Source organism: Colletes gigas, unplaced genomic scaffold (genome assembly GCF_013123115.1).
Source record: "Colletes gigas isolate AHSC1104 unplaced genomic scaffold, ASM1312311v1 Colletes_gigas_Sc00042, whole genome shotgun sequence".
Lineage (NCBI taxonomy): Eukaryota > Metazoa > Arthropoda > Insecta > Hymenoptera > Colletidae > Colletes > Colletes gigas.
The window spans coordinates 1,309,651-1,331,859 of NW_025106671.1; the positions used below are offsets into that span (position 1 = coordinate 1,309,651).

At 31.0% G+C, this 22,209-nt stretch overlaps 1 protein-coding gene across 3 annotated transcripts in view; it reads left to right on the plus strand.

Moving 5' to 3' along the window:
- The window catches only part of LOC122402960 (cAMP-specific 3',5'-cyclic phosphodiesterase), a 437,543-nt gene that overhangs the window by 113,075 nt on the left and 302,259 nt on the right, over positions 1-22,209 (plus strand). The window contains exons 2-3 of one of the 3 annotated variants that reach the window (XM_043406178.1): positions 12,859-12,863; positions 17,554-17,864. The exons of 1 other annotated variant lie outside the window; for it this stretch is intronic. In XM_043406178.1, the coding sequence (XP_043262113.1) occupies positions 17,725-17,864 (140 nt within the window). In that variant the 5' untranslated portion in view covers positions 12,859-12,863; positions 17,554-17,724. The remainder of the gene's footprint in view (positions 1-12,858; positions 12,864-17,553; positions 17,865-22,209) is intronic. One more of the 3 variants, XM_043406176.1, reaches the window with a different exon arrangement.

The window sequence follows — 22,209 nt, forward strand, 5'->3', positions numbered from 1 at the left end:
TCATTAATATAATGGAAATGAAATTTCAAAATAATTGAAATAAATTTAATTTCGACTATGAAGTGAATTTTTTAAAAAATAAGACTACGTTCTTGGAACCAGTTAAATTATACTATAATATTACAAGTAAATTTCCTTTTAAAATCGTAAATATAACGAAAATGAAACTTTCAAAATAATTGAAAACAAATTTAATTCCAACCACAAAATTAATTTTTTTTCTTCTCTAAATTGCACTTCATAAAACAACGTTCTTCCAACCAGTCGAATTACACCATAAAATTTGCAGTAAATCTCCACCTCAAATCATAAATATAATAAAAATGAAAATTTCAAAATAATTGAAATAATTTTAATTTTGACTACGAAAGTGATTTTTTTTTTAAATGTATTTCATAAGACTACGTTCTTGGAACTAGTCAAATTTTACTATAATATTTGGAGTCAATTTCTATTGACAATCATTAATATAGTGAAATTGAAAATTCAAAATAATTGAAATAAATGTAATTTTGACTACGAAATTAATACTTTTTCTTCTGTAAATTGTGTCTCGTAAAAGTACATTGTTGAAGTCGAATTATATTATTTGGAGTCAATTTTTATTGACAATCATTAATATAATGGAAATGAAATTTCAAAATAATTGAAATAAATTTAATTTCGACTATGAAGTGAATTTTTTAAAAAATAAGACTACGTTCTTGGAACTAGTTAAATTATACTATAATATTACAAGTAAATTTCCTTTTAAAATCGTAAATATAACGAAAATGAAACTTTCAAAATAATTGAAACAAATTTAATTCCAACCACAAAATTAATTTTTTTTCTTCTCTAAATTGCACTTCATAAAACAACGTTCTTCCAACCAGTCGAATTACACCATAAAATTTGCAGTAAATCTCCACCTCAAATCATAAATATAATAAAAATGAAAATTTCAAAATAATTGAAATAATTTTAATTTTGACTACGAAAGTGATTTTTTTTAAATGTATCTCATAAGACTACGTTCTTGGAACTAGTCAAATTTTACTATAATATTTGGAGTCAATTTCTATTGACAATCATTAATATAGTGAAATTGAAAATTCAAAATAATTGAAATAAATGTAATTTTGACTACGAAATTAATACTTTTTCTTCTGTAAATTGTGTCTCGTAAAAGTACATTGTTGAAGTCGAATTATATTATTTGGAGTCAATTTTTATTGACAATCATTAATATAATGGAAATGAAATTTCAAAATAATTGAAATAAATTTAATTTCGACTATGAAGTGAATTTTTTAAAAAATAAGACTACGTTCTTGGAACCAGTTAAATTATACTATAATATTACAAGTAAATTTCCTTTTAAAATCGTAAATATAACGAAAATGAAACTTTCAAAATAATTGAAACAAATTTAATTCCAACCACAAAATTAATTTTTTTTCTCTCTAAATTGCACTTCATAAAACAACGTTCTTCCAACCAGTCGAATTACACCATAAAATTTGCAGTAAATCTCCACCTCAAATCATAAATATAATAAAAATGAAAATTTCAAAATAATTGAAATAATTTTAATTTTGACTACGAAAGTGATTTTTTTTTTAAATGTATTTCATAAGACTACGTTCTTGGAACTAGTCAAATTTTACTATAATATTTGGAGTCAATTTCTATTGACAATCATTAATATAGTGAAATTGAAAATTCAAAATAATTGAAATAAATGTAATTTTGACTACGAAATTAATACTTTTTCTTCTGTAAATTGTGTCTCGTAAAAGTACATTGTTGAAGTCGAATTATATTATTTGGAGTCAATTTTTATTGACAATCATTAATATAATGGAAATGAAATTTCAAAATAATTGAAATAAATTTAATTTCGACTATGAAGTGAATTTTTTAAAAAATAAGACTACGTTCTTGGAACTAGTTAAATTATACTATAATATTACAAGTAAATTTCCTTTTAAAATCGTAAATATAACGAAAATGAAACTTTCAAAATAATTGAAACAAATTTAATTCCAACCACAAAATTAATTTTTTTTCTTCTCTAAATTGCACTTCATAAAACAACGTTCTTCCAACCAGTCGAATTACACCATAAAATTTGCAGTAAATCTCCACCTCAAATCATAAATATAATAAAAATGAAAATTTCAAAATAATTGAAATAATTTTAATTTTGACTACGAAAGTGATTTTTTTTTAAATGTATCTCATAAGACTACGTTCTTGGAACTAGTCAAATTTTACTATAATATTTGGAGTCAATTTCTATTGACAATCATTAATATAGTGAAATTGAAAATTCAAAATAATTGAAATAAATGTAATTTTGACTACGAAATTAATACTTTTTCTTCTGTAAATTGTGTCTCGTAAAAGTACATTGTTGAAGTCGAATTATATTATTTGGAGTCAATTTTTATTGACAATCATTAATATAATGGAAATGAAATTTCAAAATAATTGAAATAATTTAATTTCGACTATGAAGTGAATTTTTTAAAAAATAAGACTACGTTCTTGGAACCAGTTAAATTATACTATAATATTACAAGTAAATTTCCTTTTAAAATCGTAAATATAACGAAAATGAAACTTTCAAAATAATTGAAACAAATTTAATTCCAACCACAAAATTAATTTTTTTTCTTCTCTAAATTGCACTTCATAAAACAACGTTCTTCCAACCAGTCGAATTACACCATAAAATTTGCAGTAAATCTCCACCTCAAATCATAAATATAATAAAAATGAAAATTTCAAAATAATTGAAATAATTTTAATTTTGACTACGAAAGTGATTTTTTTTTTAAATGTATTTCATAAGACTACGTTCTTGGAACTAGTCAAATTTTACTATAATATTTGGAGTCAATTTCTATTGACAATCATTAATATAGTGAAATTGAAAATTCAAAATAATTGAAATAAATGTAATTTTGACTACGAAATTAATACTTTTTCTTCTGTAAATTGTGTCTCGTAAAAGTACATTGTTGAAGTCGAATTATATTATTTGGAGTCAATTTTTATTGACAATCATTAATATAATGGAAATGAAATTTCAAAATAATTGAAATAAATTTAATTTCGACTATGAAGTGAATTTTTTAAAAAATAAGACTACGTTCTTGGAACTAGTTAAATTATACTATAATATTACAAGTAAATTTCCTTTTAAAATCGTAAATATAACGAAAATGAAACTTTCAAAATAATTGAAACAAATTTAATTCCAACCACAAAATTAATTTTTTTTCTTCTCTAAATTGCACTTCATAAAACAACGTTCTTCCAACCAGTCGAATTACACCATAAAATTTGCAGTAAATCTCCACCTCAAATCATAAATATAATAAAAATGAAAATTTCAAAATAATTGAAATAATTTTAATTTTGACTACGAAAGTGATTTTTTTTTAAATGTATCTCATAAGACTACGTTCTTGGAACTAGTCAAATTTTACTATAATATTTGGAGTCAATTTCTATTGACAATCATTAATATAGTGAAATTGAAAATTCAAAATAATTGAAATAAATGTAATTTTGACTACGAAATTAATACTTTTTCTTCTGTAAATTGTGTCTCGTAAAAGTACATTGTTGAAGTCGAATTATATTATTTGGAGTCAATTTTTATTGACAATCATTAATATAATGGAAATGAAATTTCAAAATAATTGAAATAAATTTAATTTCGACTATGAAGTGAATTTTTTAAAAAATAAGACTACGTTCTTGGAACCAGTTAAATTATACTATAATATTACAAGTAAATTTCCTTTTAAAATCGTAAATATAACGAAAATGAAACTTTCAAAATAATTGAAACAAATTTAATTCCAACCACAAAATTAATTTTTTTTCTTCTCTAAATTGCACTTCATAAAACAACGTTCTTCCAACCAGTCGAATTACACCATAAAATTTGCAGTAAATCTCCACCTCAAATCATAAATATAATAAAAATGAAAATTTCAAAATAATTGAAATAATTTTAATTTTGACTACGAAAGTGATTTTTTTTTAAATGTATCTCATAAGACTACGTTCTTGGAACTAGTCAAATTTTACTATAATATTTGGAGTCAATTTCTATTGACAATCATTAATATAGTGAAATTGAAAATTCAAAATAATTGAAATAAATGTAATTTTGACTACGAAATTAATACTTTTTCTTCTGTAAATTGTGTCTCGTAAAAGTACATTGTTGAAGTCGAATTATATTATTTGGAGTCAATTTTTATTGACAATCATTAATATAATGGAAATGAAATTTCAAAATAATTGAAATAAATTTAATTTCGACTATGAAGTGAATTTTTTAAAAAATAAGACTACGTTCTTGGAACTAGTTAAATTATACTATAATATTACAAGTAAATTTCCTTTTAAAATCGTAAATATAACGAAAATGAAACTTTCAAAATAATTGAAACAAATTTAATTCCAACAACAAAATTAATTTTTTTTCTTCTCTAAATTGCACTTCATAAAACAACGTTCTTCCAACCAGTCGAATTACACCATAAAATTTCCAGTAAATTTCCTCCTCAGATCATCCACATAAAATTGTTTTTAATCTCGTCCACGAGAACTCGTTCTCCGTGACCACCGTGCATCCTTTTACGTTTATTTTCGAGCAACTGCGTGGAACGACGACGTAGTCCCCCTTTGTCATTATTCATGTCAGTTCCCGGAGAATTCGAGGCAAATTATATTCAACCACATCTCCTTACAAGTATCCATTGACATATACATCTCTCATACAAATTTAACAACCTTATTTGCAAAACACGTATCGTTACAATGTTCGAAATAATTCGTTCTCGCTAACAATACAAACACGCTCGAACGGTTGATGTTTGTTCCCCGTATTACGATTCTAGTTACACGTGTCGTAAAACCCACACGTTTGCATAATACAAACAGGCTGTAGAACACGAGGCAATTATATCGAAATAGGGAGACCGATTAATTGCAATCGATATTGATTTAATTGCCACAATTATATCTAATTGTACATTAGCATCTCACAGAGTATGCTTGCAAACATGATCAGGCAACTGATCGATGCAAATTAACCCCGGGGAATCACATCTCAATAGTATCGATAGCGTATTCGATTTTCTTTATTTTTATATATACAGGGTGTTCAGTGACCCCTGGGAAAAATTTTATGGGGAGATTCTAGAGGCCAAAATAGGACGAAAATCAAGAATAACAATTTTTTGATTTTGGTTTAATTAGAAAGTTATTGAAACATTAAAATTAAAATATTTCAAATCATTTTGAAAAAATTATTTTTGGTTCGGGGGGTTAATTATAAACATTTTTGGTGAATAGTAGTATACCTGAATTCCTACGCATTTTCGAGAAAAAAATTCATTAATGAAGATATAATGTCTGACCATGATTATAATGATTCCCCATTTTCAAATCATTTTGGAAAAATAATTTTTAGATGCGGGGGTCAATTATAATCATTTTTGGTGAATAGATGTACCGTCGAAATCCTAACCATTTTCGGGAAAAAATTCCTTACCGAAAGTATAATGCCTGACCATGAATATAGTGATTCCCTATTTTCAAATCATTCTTAAAAAATTATTTTTAGATGTGGAGGTCAATTATAAACATTTTTGGTCAATAGACATACTCTCGAAATCCTAATCACTTTCGAGAAAAAAATTCCTTACCGAAAGTATAATGCCTGACCTAGAATATAATGATTCCCCATTTTCAAATCATTCTGGAAAAATTATTTTTGGTTCGGGGGGTCAATTATAAACATTTTTGGTGAATAGAAGTATCCCTGAATTCCTACGCATTTTCGAGAAAAAAATTCATTAATGAAAATATAATGTCTGACCATGGATATAGTGATCCCCCATTTTCAAATCATTCTGGAAAAAATATTTATAGTTCGTGGGGTCAATTATAAACATTTTTGGTGAATAGACGTACCCGTGAATTCCTACGCATTTACGAGAAAAAAATTCATTAATGAAACTATAATGTCTGACCATGGATATAGTGATTCCCCACTTTCGAATCATTCTGGAAAAATTATTCTTAAATGCGGGGGTCAATTATAGTCATTTTTGATCAATAGACAAATCCTCGAAATCCTGACCATTTTTGAGAAAACAATTTCTTACCGAAATTATAATACCTGACCTGATAAATTTTCCCCAAAATTTCATGCTTATCTTTAAAACGTCATAACTTTTGAACGCATTGGAGGATTTTAATGTTTCAAACGGCAAATAATGCGTATTTTAGTGTAGAATATATAGAAATTCTAAGAATATTGAAAAAGTCATTCCTTGACCCCATAAAATGAGAAAACCCCCATAAAAGTGGCTCACTCTTCAGACAGCCATAACTCCTACAATAGTGAATACATTTCAATGAAACTTTTTTTTTAAATAAAGCTCATGCGTACCTACAAGAAAGTATTACACTATTTTTCTATAGGGCGTCAAACAAAATTACTAAAAATCAAAAACAGATACTCAAGAAAAATCGACATGTGGTAGGTGCATAAATTTTTTGACGAAAAAAAAATTTTTCAAATCATTCTAAAAAAATTATTTTTAGTTACAGGATGCAATTACAATCATTTTTTATGAATAGACATATCATCGAAATCTAATCCACTTTCGAGCAAAAAATTCGAGAATGTGTGAACATTTTTCGGTGAAATTCAAAAATTTCAAATCATTCTGAAAAAATTATTTTCAGTTGTAGGGGTTAATTACAATCATTTTTGGTCAATAGACATACCCCCGAAATCCTAACCATTTTAGAGAAAAAAATTCCTCACCGAAAATATAATGCCTGACCATAAATATTTTCCCAAAATTTCAAATGCATATATAAAAAATCATAATTCCTGAACGAATTGGAGGATTTTAACGTTCCACAATTCAAATAAATTGAATTTTAATGGAGAATATTTAGAAATTCTACGAATTATTATTATAAAAATCCCCATAAAACTGGTGCAATTTTCAAACGGCCATAACTCTTATAATAGTGAATATATTTCAATGAAACTTTTTTCTGAAGTAGAGCTCATGGGCATCTACAAAAAAGTGTTACACTATTTTTCTATGGGGCATCAAACAAAATTACTAAAAATCAAAAACGAATTCTTAAGAAAAATCGAGAGAACCTTCATTTTTCGCCAAAAAAAAATTTTCAAATCGTTCTAAAAAAATTATTCCTGCTTTGGGGGATCGATTTCAATCATTTTTGTTGTATTGACATACCCCCGAAATTCTACTCAGTTTCGAGAAAAAAATTCGAGTAGGTGCTGAAAGTTTTGGGTGGGAAAAAAAAAATTTCGAATCGTCTTGGAAAAAATACTTTTAGTTGTAGCGGCCAATTACAATCATTTTTGGTCAATAAGCATACCCTCGAAATCCTACGCACTTTCGAGAAAAAAATTCTTTACCGAAAATAAATTGCCTGACCATAAATATTTTCCCAAAATTTCAAATGCATATATAAAAAATCATAATTCCTGAACGAATTGGAGGATTTTAACCTTTCACAATTCCAATAAATTGAATTTTAATGGAGAATATTTAGAAATTCTAAGAATTATTATTATAAAAATCCCCATAAAAATTGTCCAATTTTCAAACAACCATAACACTCCTAATTTCCTCTACCTATCCACTTAATTTTATCCCCAACTGTACATAATGCTTCTTCTTTTCCTAACTAACCGCAAAACTTACGTAAAGATAATTATGAACGACTACGGAAACTTTTTTTTATAAATGCCTCGTTTAACAAAATTTATGCAAATCGATAACAAAAAAAATTTCAAACATGCTAACGAGAACGTGACTTGTCAGAAATTTTATTTCAAATATATTTGCAACAGTTTATTTAAATCATGCAAAATTTTCTGTTTAAATATGAAAATTTTGACTTTAGTTTTGAATATTTATGGCTTTACCATCATCACGCTTGACGTAACAATGGGAAACCAATTTGCCATTGCTATTGGTCACGTCGAACGTATTTTGATGAAAATGTAATTGAAAACCGGTACCACAAAAGGGCGGAGCATCGAGTGAAAGAGGATTGGAAATGTCCCCCCACCTCCCCCTCCTAAAAATGTGCATTCTATTTAACGAAAATGCCAAAATGGATAAAATTTATTGTAGATACAACGGTATGTGTACCTTTTCCACGACTTTTCAAGTCGATTATGAATTATTTATAACGCCACGAAACGTTTACCGTGGTTGTGTCGCTTTGTAAATACAAATATCATTTTTTTAATATTATATGAGACGTATACAGGGTGGTCGACGTTCAACAGTATCTAGATTTATTTTTTTCAACATTCAACAGTATCTAGATTTATCTTTTTCAACATTCAACAGTATCTAGATTTATATTCTTCAACATTTCATCTTTAAAATTCAACAGTATCAAGGTTTACTTTCTTAAACAACTGATCTTTAAAATTCAACAATCTTATCTAGATTTATTTTCTATAATATCTCATCTTGAGAATAAATTTTCGGTAATTAATTTTTTTCTTGAAAATCGTTAGGATTTCGAGGGTATATCTAATCACCAAAAATGATTGTAATTGACCCCTGCAACCAAAAATAATTTTTTCAGGATAATTTGATATTTTTAAATTTTGTCGAAAAATTTCAGTACCTACCCTCTATCGATTTTACTTTGAAATTCGTTTTTAAGTTTTAATAAATTTGTTTGACGTCCTACAGAAATTTTGTTTAGTACTTTTTTGAAGGTATCCATGAACTCTACCTCCATACTAAATTTCAATAAAATCCATTCACTATAGTAAGAGTTATGGACGTTTGAAAATTTCACCATCTTTATGGGGGTTTTCTGAATTTATGGCGATGAGGACCAATTTTTCCAAGATTTTTATAATTTCTACATATTCTGCACTAAAATTCGCGTCGTTTGCCTTTTGAAACATTAAAATCCTTCAATCCGTTCAGGAGTTATGAATTTTTAATTTCATTTTCGGTAATGAATTTTTTTCTCGAAAATGGTTAGGAATTCGAGGACATGTCTGTTGACCAAAAATGATTGCAATTCCCCCCTGCTACTAAAAATAATTTTTTTAGAATAATTTGAAATTTTTCAATTTCGTCGAAAAATTTCAGTACCTACCCTCTATCGATTTTACTTTGAAATTCGTTTTTAAGTTTTAATAAATTTGTTTGACGTCCTACAGAAATTTTGTTTAGTACTTTTTTGAAGGTATCCATGAACTCTACCTCCATACTAAATTTCAATAAAATCCATTCACTATAGTAAGAGTTATGGACGTTTGAAAATTTCACCATCTTTATGGGGGTTTTCTGAATTTATGGCGATGAGGACCAATTTTTCCAAGATTTTTATAATTTCTACATATTCTGCACTAAAATTCGCGTCGTTTGCCTTTTGAAACATTAAAATCCTTCAATCCGTTCAGGAGTTATGAATTTTTAATTTCATTTTCGGTAATGAATTTTTTTCTCGAAAATGGTTAGGAATTCGAGGACATGTCTGTTGACCAAAAATAATTGCAATTCCCCCCTGCAACCAAAAATAATTTTTCCAGAATGATTTGTTATCTAAAAAAATTTATTTATATTTTCAAAAATTTAACATTTTCACTATCACGTGACCCATATTTTCCACTATAAAATCAGAAAAAATTAATTCTCAAGCTTTCCTCGATGGAAATAAATTTTATCAAGCTCACAAAAAATAAATTTCAAGTTACGCAGTTTAGTTTTCTAAAAATCAAAATTTTAGTCTTGCAGAATATGACACGGTTTTGGTCTGGCAAACCAACGTGTTAAAAGTGATTTCTGCTATTTGTTACGTAACGATGGAACCCCAGAGAGAATCCCATTTAGCGATTCGTGGCTTTCTGTTTGTTGATGTATCCACGTCGAGTGCGTTCGATGGATCGTGTTCTGCACCGCGCGCGAATTCCGATCGTCTCTCCGCGACAGAAATGGAATCCCCGGTATCCTAATTATTAAGGAATCTCGTGTAGAAACTCCCCCTAATTCTCTGACGTCCGAAACTGCGGGGAACGTCACTCGCAGAAACAGGGATCATCGATTGCATCGGTTTTTCTCGAGTTTCCCTCATTCTTTATCTACTGTCGACTGCACTCGAACCCTCAAGGCTTCGAGGAAGATTCCAGAGACGGACTACAATGGACTCTTTCCCCTTAAAATCGCGCGGGACAGCTTATTTTATTTAGTCGTTCCAACGCCTCATTAGTGTGCAAAGTAGAACACGATAATCAAATTATGTATGTAGATTTATTTTCTTCAACACTCAACAGTGTGTAGATTTATTTTTTTCAACATTCAACAGTGTATAGATTTATTTTCTTCAACATCTGATCCTTAAAATTCAACAGGCCTATGTGGATGGTATTTTCATCAAAACTTGACAGTATCTAAAATGATTTTCTTCAACATTTAACAATGTTACTTTCATCAACAATCAATAGTATCTAGATTTATTTTCATCAACATTCAACAGTATCTAGACTTATTCCCTTCAACATTCAACATTATCTGGAATTATTTTTTTCAACATTCAACAGTATCTAGAATTATTTTCTTCAACATTCAACAGTATCTAGAATTATTTTCTTCAACATTGAATCTTTAAATTTCAATCATTTCATTTGCTCGTCCATTTGATTTTGTTTGCTACTTTATGCACCTAATATAATGTTTTGCAATTAGGCGTTTTTCATCGAGGAAGTAGACCTCGTTCGCGTCTGTGCTCACACAAAATCGATATGAAATAACAGGGTTCAGTTTGCAGATAAGTCAACCGAATTACCGACACGGACTTTCGTCGAAATTGAATGATCTTAAGTAATTGGAGCTTCCGTGCAATAAGATTAAACGGTCTACGAATCGAAAGCTTTTCGACCGGAGGGCCAAAGGTTACGGAACAGCGAAAATCCGATATCTTGTGTATTTTTGGAACCGTTCCAGCCATTATCGTAACGAATACAATATGCTCCTTGCGTTTGTTGCCTTTTCTGGCAGAGTCGAAGCACTTTGATCGCGGAAAATTTTCCGCTAATGGTGAATTTAATTCTTTCGTCGATTAAAAGTTGATGAATGTTGAAGAAAATCATCCTAGATACTGTTGAATGTTGAAGAAAATAAATCTAGATACTGTTGATTGTTGAAGAAAACAAATCTAGATAGGACTGTTGAATTATGAAGATCAGATGTTGAAGAAAATAAATCTAGATACTGTTGAATGTTGAAAAAATTAAATCTAGATACTGTTGATTGTTGAAGAAAACAAATCTAGATAGGACTGTTGAATATTAAAGATCAGATGTTAAAGAATATAAATCCACATAAGTCTGTTGAATTTTAAGGATCAGATGTTGATGGAAATAAATCTGGATACTGTTGCATGTTGAAGAGAATAGATTTTATAGATTTTATTTTATTTTGGATGGATTTTTGGATTGATTTTATTTGATATCGTGATAAGGTTGAATGGGGATGAAAATAAGTCTAGATACTGTTGAATGTTGATGAAAATAAATCTAGGTACAGTTGAATGTTGAGAAAGATAAACCTAGATACTGTTGAATTTTCAACACCAGATGCTACAGAAATAAACATATCATATTCCATATTTTCTGGTCTCTCCGCGTTGTCGAACAGAAAACTAAAATGGCAAGTAACCGGAAGACGGTGGCCACGTCGCGGAGGCGCGAAGGAAACAGTAATTAAGCCGACATTGCTACGCTTTATCGTCGCCGCTCTGAAAGAAAGATGTCAAGGGAATGAATAGTTTTTCGCGTCCCAGGAAACACACACACACACATAAACGAGAGCGTCTTTTGAGCCAAGGCGCGGCGAGTCTCTTTTCTGATTAGAGGCATCGTTGGCCGAGGCCAAAGGGACTATTTTTTTCTCGTTTCGACCGTGATGACGCTCAATTTTAAAGTAACAAATATCATTTTGCATTAATATTCACTATACAAGGTGTTCAGCTACCCCTGGGAAAAATTTTAATGGGAGATTCTAGAGCCCAAAATAAGTCGAAAATCAAGAATACTAATACAAGTTGAAGATTATGTCTCAAATGTTTTTTGTTGCGTTCTGTAGTTGATATTTTAATTTAGATCTGCTTTAGAGACAGATTATAATAAAATTAATATAATAATATTATACTAAAATTCAGATAGAAATTTAAAATTTTAATGGAAGATTCTACAGGCCAAAATAAGTCGAAAATCAAGAATAGTAATTTTTTAATTGAGGCTTCATTAAAAAGTTATTAACGTTTAAAGTTGTGCCTGTGAGACGGGAACCGCGCAACGCTGCACACTTTAACTTTAAACGTTAATAACTTTTAAACGAAGCCTCAATTAAAAAATTACTATTCTTCACTTTCGTCTTATTTTGGGCTCCAGAATCCCCCATTAAAATTTTTCCCATGGTTGGCCTAACACCCTGCATATTTAGTAATATTTACAATGTTAAAACCATCATCAACCTTCGGTATATTTTCTCGATCCAAGGATATTAGAAATTGTGGTCGTTATAGCTGATAAACACCTGAATTATTTCTATATTTATAGTGTTTATAATATAGTATATTTTCGGCGCTGGGGAAAAAACTAGAGGGCCCATGGTCGAACAGAAAAGTGGAAAAACAAGGGGTTAGGGAGTTGAAGTTTGATCGTGCAGAGGTAACCGTCGACGACGTAGGCGCGCGTTTGCTATTATTATTAATAAACGCGCGATTCGGTCTCAGTGAACCACGTCGTAGCACCAGGTCGTGTTCAGCATGGGGGAAAGGGTCAAAGAAAGGCTTCAGCCTGCGCAATTAATGTGTATCGCGTTGCACGACGATGCAGCTGCACACGCGACCCTTATTATATTATAATTAATAAACGACCGCTCGTTGCGTATTATCTAGGAGTCGCAGCGTGCCAGGTCGATCGATAATCGATCATTCTGCGTGCGCCGGGCTTGTCTTCGATGCTGTTCAATCGACGTTTTTGCGACAACAAGCTCTGCGTTCTCTATCGCGAATTCTCGTCGATTATTATTATTAATTTCGATCCTAGTGTTTTTTGTTGGTTGGGAACGATTGTGGAATATTTAAATTCGACGCGAAAATTGAGGAAATTTTCCTTGGTGTTAGAAGACGGAGTAACAAATTTGTTGGTAGAGTGGGGAAATGATTGTAATTCGATGGTATCGAAGCAAATTCGTTGGAGATTTTAAATAGATTTTATTTTATTTTTGATTGATTTTATTTGATATCGTGATACTGTTGAATGTTGATGAAAATATATCTGGATACTGTTGAATGTTGATGAAAATATATCTGGATACTGTTGAATGTTGATGACAATACATCTAGATAGAGCTGTTGAATGTTGATGGCAATACATCTACGTAGGGCAGTTGAATGTTGATGATAATACATCTAGATTGGGGTGTTGAATGTTGATGACATTACATCAAGATAGGGCTGTTGAATGTTGATGACAATACATCAAGATAGGGCTATTGAATGTTGATGACAATACATCAAGATAGGGTTATTGAATGTTGATGACAATACATCTAGATAGGTCTGTTGAATGTTGATGACAATAAATCTAGAGAGGGCTGTTGAATGTTGATGACAATACATCTACGTAGGGCTGTTGAATGTTGATGACAATACATCTAGATATTGCTGTTGAATGTTGATGACAATACATCTAGAGAGGGCTGTTGAATGTTGATGACAATACATCTAGATTAGATAGCTGTTGAATTTTAAAGATCAGATGTTAAAGAAAATAAATGTTGATAGGACTGTTAAATTCTGACGATCAGATATCAAAGAATATAAATCAACATACTGTTGAATTTTAAAGATTAGATGTATTAGATATATTAGATACTTCAACATCTGATCTTTAACATTCAACAGTCCCATCAACATTTATTTTCTTTAATATTCGAGCTTAAAAATTCAACAGCCATATTGAGATTTATTTTCATTGGCATCTAATCTTTAAAATTCGAACAGTTCTACCTAAATCAACATTCTTCAACATCTGACCTTTAAAATTCAACAGTGCTATGTGGATGTATATTCTTCAACATCTGATGTCTATAATTCAACAGTCCTGTTGAGATTTATTGTCCTCAACATCTGATGTTGAGAATTAATTTATTTAATCCTTCAATGAAAAATCTTGTCAAAGACAATGTGTTGAAGAACGAATTTTCAATGTTTATTTGTATCTTAAAACGAAACCCTCCATAGACAATGACATCGAAGAACACTATATTCATTAGCTGCAAACTCGTCCCCTAATCTCGACGCTTCCGCCATTGTCAACGTATGGCTTCGCTCGAAGACGCGGTCGGAGGATATAGGAAACATATCGGGCGAGAAATCATTGAAATTCACGGCGATTATCGACAAACGTTGTTCCACAGACCTCATTAAGACGAATGACAATTGTTAGACACCCAGGCTCGAGTGATCGTTAACGTCAGATCCGGGAACGATTGTTTGTTGAATCCCAGAACGATGTCAGAGGTTTACCGATGAAAAAAATCTTGGTTTCTCACGTCGATCGACCACCTCTCTACTTCTCCGTTGGAGCATTTTTTTTTTGTCGATGATAAAACGTCAATCATGGCCGTGAGCATGCCATGTTTACATAAATGCGCCGCACGTGAACCTGGCAGAAGTTGATCCTTCGATTCCCAGCAACTTTAAACGTCGGAGGCGATAAGTTATGATTCAGATAAAAATTATGAGATCGATTCCATCGTACAACCGGTTTTCGTCGTAATACTTTCTTCTTTTAATTTAATTTTTGCTTCGAGGCATAATTTATTAATATTAAAACTACCACGGTTCGGTCAAATTATCGTTTTTAAAATTTCATTTGGAATTTTTTGGATGGAATGGTGTCACGAACTTTCTTTTACATCAGAGTTTTAAGATTCAACAGTTCTATCTAGATTTATTTTCTTCAACATTCAACAGTATTTAGATTTAATTTCATCAACATTCAACAGTGTCTAGATTTATTTTTTTCAACATTCAACAGTGTCTTGATTTATTCTCATCAACATTCAACAGTGCCTAGATTTTTTTTTTCAACATTCAACAGTGTCTAGATTTGTTTTCAACATTCAACAGTGTCTAGATTTATTTTGTTCAACATTCAACAGTGTCTAGATTTATTTTTGTCAACATTCAACAGTGTCTAGATTTATTTTCAACATTCAACAGTATCAACATTTATTTTCATCAACATTCAACAGTATCTAGATTAATTTTCTTAGAATTTCTTGCATAGAATGTTATTTTATTCCCATTTAATTTCACGATTTTCCATATATAGTTAGGTGCGACGAATTTTCCAATTTTCATTTATTTTCTTATGGTTTGTTTTCAGAGAAAAATATATTGCCTGGCATGACTGGTCAAATAAATGTTTTCGAGATTTCAATTATAATAGAATTCTTTAGAATGCTATTTTATTTAATTTCAAGACTTTTCTTATGTAGTACACGTGTAACGAACTTTCATTTACATCAGATTTTTAAGATTCAACATTCCTATCTAGATTTATTTTTTTCAACATTCAACAGTTTTAGACTTATTTCTTTTAACATTCACGAGTATCTGGATTTGGTTTCATCAACATTTAATCTTTTAAACTCAACAATAATATCTACATTTATTTTCTTCAACATCTGACTTTTAAAATTCAACATTTATCTCTAGATTTGTTTCCTGTAAAATTCAACAATCCTCTCTAGATTTATTTTCTTTAAAATTCAAAAGTTTTATCTAGAATTATTTTCTTCAACATCTAATCTCGAAAATTCAACAATTTTATCTAGAATTATTTTCATCAACATCTGAGCTTTAAACTTCAACAGTGCCCAGAGTTATTTACTTTGACATGTGATTTTTAATACTCAACGACCCTATTTAGAACTATTTCCTTCAACATCTGACCTTGAGAATTAATTTTTGTAATTCTTTAATGAAAAATCATATCAATGTCAATGTCAAACATCTCGCATTGTCCACGAGAACGAAATTTTGCTTTGAGACGATTAGAAATTGTTTTAGAATTGAACAATCCTATCTAGATTAATCCCCTAAACATCTGATTTTTATAATTCAACAATCCTATTCAGATTTATATTATTTAACATCTGATCCTTAAAATTCAACAGTGTCTAGATTTATTTTCCTCAACATTTAGCAGTGTCCAGATTTATTTTTTTCAACATTCAACAGTATCAACACTTGTTTTCATCAATATTCAACAGTATCTAGATTAATTTTCTTAGAATTTCTTGGATAGAATGTTATTTTATTGCCATTTAATTTCACGATTTTCACATTTTTGATAACTGTTGATACTGTTGAATGTTGACAATACTCTATATACTGTTGAATGTTGAAAAAAATAATTCAACATAAGATTATTAAATTCTCAAGATCAGATATCAAAGAAAATAAATCTACATTTCTGTACTGAATTATAAAACAATTTCCAATCATCTGAAAACAAAGTTTCCTTCTCGTGGACAATTAAAGAGTTACAAAAATTAATTTTCAAAATCAGATGTTAAAGAAAATAAATCTAAATGGTGTCGAATGTTGAAGAACATAGATCTAGACACTGTTAAATGTTGCAGAAAATAAATCTAGACACTGTTAAATGTTGAGAAAACTCTAGACACTGTTGAATGTTGAGGAAAATGAATCTAGACACTGTTACATGTTGACAAAATTCTATACACTGTTGAATGATGAAGAAAACAAATCTAGATACTGTTGAATGTTGACAATACTCAAAATACTGTTGAATATTGAAAAAAATAATTCTCCATAAGATTATTAAATTCTCCATATCAGATATCAATGAAAACAAATCTACATTTCTATACTGAATTTTAAAACACTTCCAAATCGTCTGAAAAGTATCTCGTCTCCAATCAACAGTTTCAACAATGTATAATACTCTATACATTGTTGAATGTTGACAAAAATCTAGACGCTGTTGGATGTTGACAATACTCTATATACTGTTGAATGTTGACGAAAATCTAGATACTGTTGAATGTTGACAAAAATCTGGATACTGTTGAATGTTGGCAATACTCCATATACTGTTGAATCTTGAAAAAAATAATTCAACAAAACATTATTAAATTCTCCATATCAGATATCAAAGAAAACAAATCTACATTTCCATACTGAATTTTAAAACACTTCCAAATCGTCTGAAAAGTATCTCATCTCCAATCAAGAATTTCAACCCCCAATTTTCGCTATCCCTCATCAACTCTAGCAAATCAAAAAACAATAAAACACATATAAAAAAGTCTTAAAAAATCCGTACTTTATTGCGTCTTGCATAGCACTGGTACCGTCCCCCTCCCACGACAAAATACAAAGCTTCATCGTCAAGTGCTCGTTCCGTAGCCTCCTCGGGGCGTCCACTGTCCGGGGCAGTTCGAGTCCACGCACGATTTCCGTGGATTCGTTGATAAAAACCGTACGATCGAGGTGGTCGGTGATGCCTGACCGATGGATAAGCGCGGAGGACGCCCGGGTGACGTCGTTCTGGTGACGTGAAGCGCGACACGGTCCAAGATGAGCAGCCTTCAGGTACCGGAGCTCCGGCTTCCGGCCGGCGACGGAGGCGGAAATAGCGGAAGCAACAAAGGCACGGTGCCATTGTTGCTCGTTCCGCAGAGCAACGTGCCCAGGAGAAGGCACTCTTGGATCTGCGGGTGAGTTTATTTTTCACTTTGTACACCCCCTCCCCCCTTGATGGAGGGTTGCACGATTTGTCACGAGGACGAATGGCGACGGATTGCAACCATAACCGTGGGCTCGGACATGTCGAGGAGGGGGGAGCGGATCCGACGGAAATTGGTTTCCCCCGCGATAGACATTTTTTTTTCTTTTTACGGTCATAGATGTTATCGACAAATCGAACTGATGGAAATTTGTATCGAAATCCGAGGTTTTGACCGTGTGCAGTCGATTCGAGGTGGTTTGCGATTTAGATTTGGGATTTGATGTTGAATTTGGTATTTTGATTGATTTGAATTTGTTTTATTGGGTTAGAATTGTGGATGAGTCGGGAATTTTATTGGTGAAGTAGATGAATGAGCAATTTATATGGTTTTTGAGTTTGTTATATTCAAAAGTTTAGTGGATAGTTGTTTAATATATGTGAATGTAATTATTTGAAAATTTATGTAATCTTCTGTTGGTTTAGTATTTTTTGAATGCTTTAAAGTTGAGTTACATTTATCAATTTGGTAAAAATCAACAGTGAAATAATTTAGTAGAAATTCGGAGTCCATTTCAGTTGATTTCCATTCACCAATTTGGTAAAAATCAACAGTGAAATAATTCAGTTGAGGTTCGGAGTCCATTTAAGTTGATTAAAGTTGATTAAAATTGATTTAAGTTGATTAAAGTTGATTTACATATAGAAATTTAGTAAAAGTCAACAGTAAAATAATTCAGTTGAGATGCAGAGTCCACTTAAGTTGATTTAAGTTGGTTAAAGTTGATTTCCATTTACCAAATTGATGAAAACCTACAGTAAAATAATTCAGTTGAGATTGAGAGTCCACTTAGGTTGATTAAAGTTGATTTCCAATAACCAATTTGATAAAAATCAACAGTGAAATAATTCAGTTGAGATTGAGAGTCCACTTAAGTTGATTTAAGTTGATTAAAGTTGATTTCCATGTACTAATTTGGTAAAAATCAACAGTAGAGTAATTCTGTTGATATTGAGAATCCATCTAAATTGATTGAAGTTGATTTCTATTTACCAATTTGGTGAAAATCAACAGTAATATAATTACGTTGAGATTCAAAGCCAACTTAAGTTGATTTAAGTTAATTAAAGTTGATTTTCAGTTACAAATTTGGTAAAAATCAACAGTAAAATAATTTAGTTGATATTGAAAGTCCACTTAAGTTAATTAAAGTTGATTTCCATTTACCAATTTGGTAAAAATCAACAGACAAATAATTCAATTGAGATTGAGAGTCCACACAGTTGATTTAAGTTGTTTTCCATTTACCAATTTTATAAAAATCAACAGTAAAATAATTCAGTCAAGACTGGGAGCCCACTTAAGTTGATTTAAGTTGATTTTCATTTATAAATTTGGTAATTATCAACAGTTAAATAATTCAGTTGATATTGAGAGTCCATTTAAGTTGTTTTAAGTTGATTAAAGTTGATTTCCATTTACCAATTAGGTAAAAATCAAAAGTCAAATAATTCAATTAAGATTGAGAGTCCACACAGTTGATTTAAGTTGATTTCCATGTACTAATTTGGTAAAAATCAACAGTAGAGTAATTCTGTTGATATTGAGAATCCATCTAAATTGATTGAAGTTGATTTCTATTTACCAATTTGGTGAAAATCAACAGTAATATAATTACGTTGAGATTCAGAGCCAACTTAAGTTGATTTAAGTTAATTAAAGTTGATTTTCAGTTACATATTTGGTAAAAATCAACAGTAAAATAATTTAGTTGATATTAAGAGTCGACACAGTTGATTAGCGATGATTAACACGTTGACTGCCAGTCTAAAATCCTAAAATTGTTTACGGGACTAAAACTTTCATTTTAGGCAATTGTAAACTACACAACTCAAAAGTTGACATAGTAGTTGCTTTCGTAACTTCATTAAAAGTTACGAAGCCTATTAAAATTTATTTTCTTTAACATTTCAACTTGAGAATTCATTGTTACAGTTCTACTGTTAAAAGTTCTGCCACCCATATATGGGTGACGTGGCAGTCAAAGTGTTAAATTTGATTTCCATTTACCAATTTGATAAAAATCAACAATAAAATAATTCAGTCTATACTGAGAGCCTACTTAACTATCAAATTTGTTATTTAACTTCCCCACATTTCATTTATTTAATATTCCTTTAAATCACCCGTAACTAAATTTATTTCTTAAGTAAGCAAAGTACAAAATTATCTATTTTTACAATCTCTTATATTTAAAATCGCTCAAAGTGATTCCTCAAACGGACGTTTAAAATTTTAATTGCGTTTTACCGTCGAACGCTCGCCAATTCCGCTCACAATCGGTCTTTTCGAGCCACGATCGCCAGCCGTGGGATTAAAATCGTGATCGATTATTCAAACGCACTTCCGTCGACGCGATCGTGATTCGCAAGCTTATTATTCATGATGAACGTTGGCTGTACGAATAGAGTTTAACGGGAACTCTCGCGGACGAAAAAAAAAAATAGGAAGAAAATTATAAATAAAACAACGACGAATATCGAGGTCGATATTAATTCTCCGCTCGTTTCGTCTGGATCAGTGTAGTAGATCCAGAGGGGGGGATCGAGGATGGACGATGTTTGGATCAGACACGCGTGACTGGAATGCTCGAACGTCGCAAAAAGGTGCTCGTGTCACCTTAGAACGCTCGTACGAGGCGCGTGTAAATACGTGTACGCGATAATCAGCCATTAGATATACTACGCACGAGTCTCGACGGTGCTTTCTTGGGTCCAGAGTTTCGTTCATACAAGAAACAGTTCGCACATGGAATGAAATAGGAAGCACGAGTCGAGTCGAGTGTCCCATGGGTGGTCCTGGACCGAAAAATTTAATATAATTTGAGATAGAGATTTAAAATTTTTAAGGGAGATTCTGAAACCCAAAATAAGACGAAAATGAAGAATAGTAATTTTTTAATTGAGGCTTCGTTAAAAAGTTATTAACGTTTAAAGTTGAAGTGTGAAACGGGAACCGCGCGCGCTCCACACTTTAACTTTAAACGTTAATAACTTTTTAACGAAGCCTCAATTTAAAAATTACTATTCTTCATTTTCGTCTTTTTTTGGGCTCTAGAATCCCCTATTAAAATTTCAAATTTCTATCTGAATTCTAGTATAATATTATTATACTAATTTTATTATAATCTGTCTCTAAATCAGACCTGAATTGAAATATCAACTACAGAACCGAGCAAAAAACATTTCGGACATAATCTTCAACTTTTAAATTTAAAAAATATTCATCTTTTATCTAAATTTTCCAACGTCGAGGTGCAATGTTTATTTACGTAATTTGTTCGTGTACGACATAATTGTTTGGTGGGAGAATAAATTCCAAGTGACCCGTCTCGAGCAACAAACGCCGTGAAATCGATGAGCCCGATCGAGGAACGATCGACGCCGCGAAACTAAATGCATCGAACTCGCTGTCCACAAAGAAGCCATCGTCGTTAGAGGACGCGTGCTGTTTCATAAATAGCTGTTCGAACTACGCCGAGAGGGTTCTCCTTTGTATCGCTCGCGCCTCGAGAAAGAAACGAGTTTCTCCTCGAGGCGAGAGGGGTTGCTAGGAAATTGAAATTTACCCAGCAAACAAGCTTCGCGATCCATATCGCGGATACGCGTCGATCGTTCCTCGATCCTCGCGATAATAAAATTCCCAAACGATCGCGACGGGGACGCGGAAAAATACGAAATTGTGACGAAATTGAGTATTGGAAATACGGGGCTATCAACATCTGGTTTTTAAAATTCAACAGCTCAATGTGAATTTACTGTATTTAATATCTGATTTTTAAAATTCAACAATCCTATCTAGATTGGTTTTCTTCAACATTTAACATTATTTATGTGTTTTTAATTACTGGACTGCAGATGTTTATAAAAAAAAAATTATAAAACGTATTTGATATGCAAATATATAAAGTATAAATTAATATATATATTTAAGGGTTGAAACAACCCTCTACGAAGCTACCATTTGTTAATAAAGAAAAAAATCTCCATAAAAATCTCCGGTCCATTTATCAGACTTTTCAGAGCACGTAATATCGCTCGACAATATATCGTGTGACCTAAAAAAAGCACATTTCAGTTTGTCAAGCAAACAGGTAGATCCTCATCTCTTCTCACGAACATCATTTTTGGTATTCCGCCAAGGAAACTAATAATATTACACCGTTTCGTCGCGGAGGGTGGGCATATTTCGAACATTCGCGAGGAAAACTATCGTCGTTCGTATGATCGTTTCAAATAATTGAATCTTTGTTTCGAGTACACCTCGCGATCACATT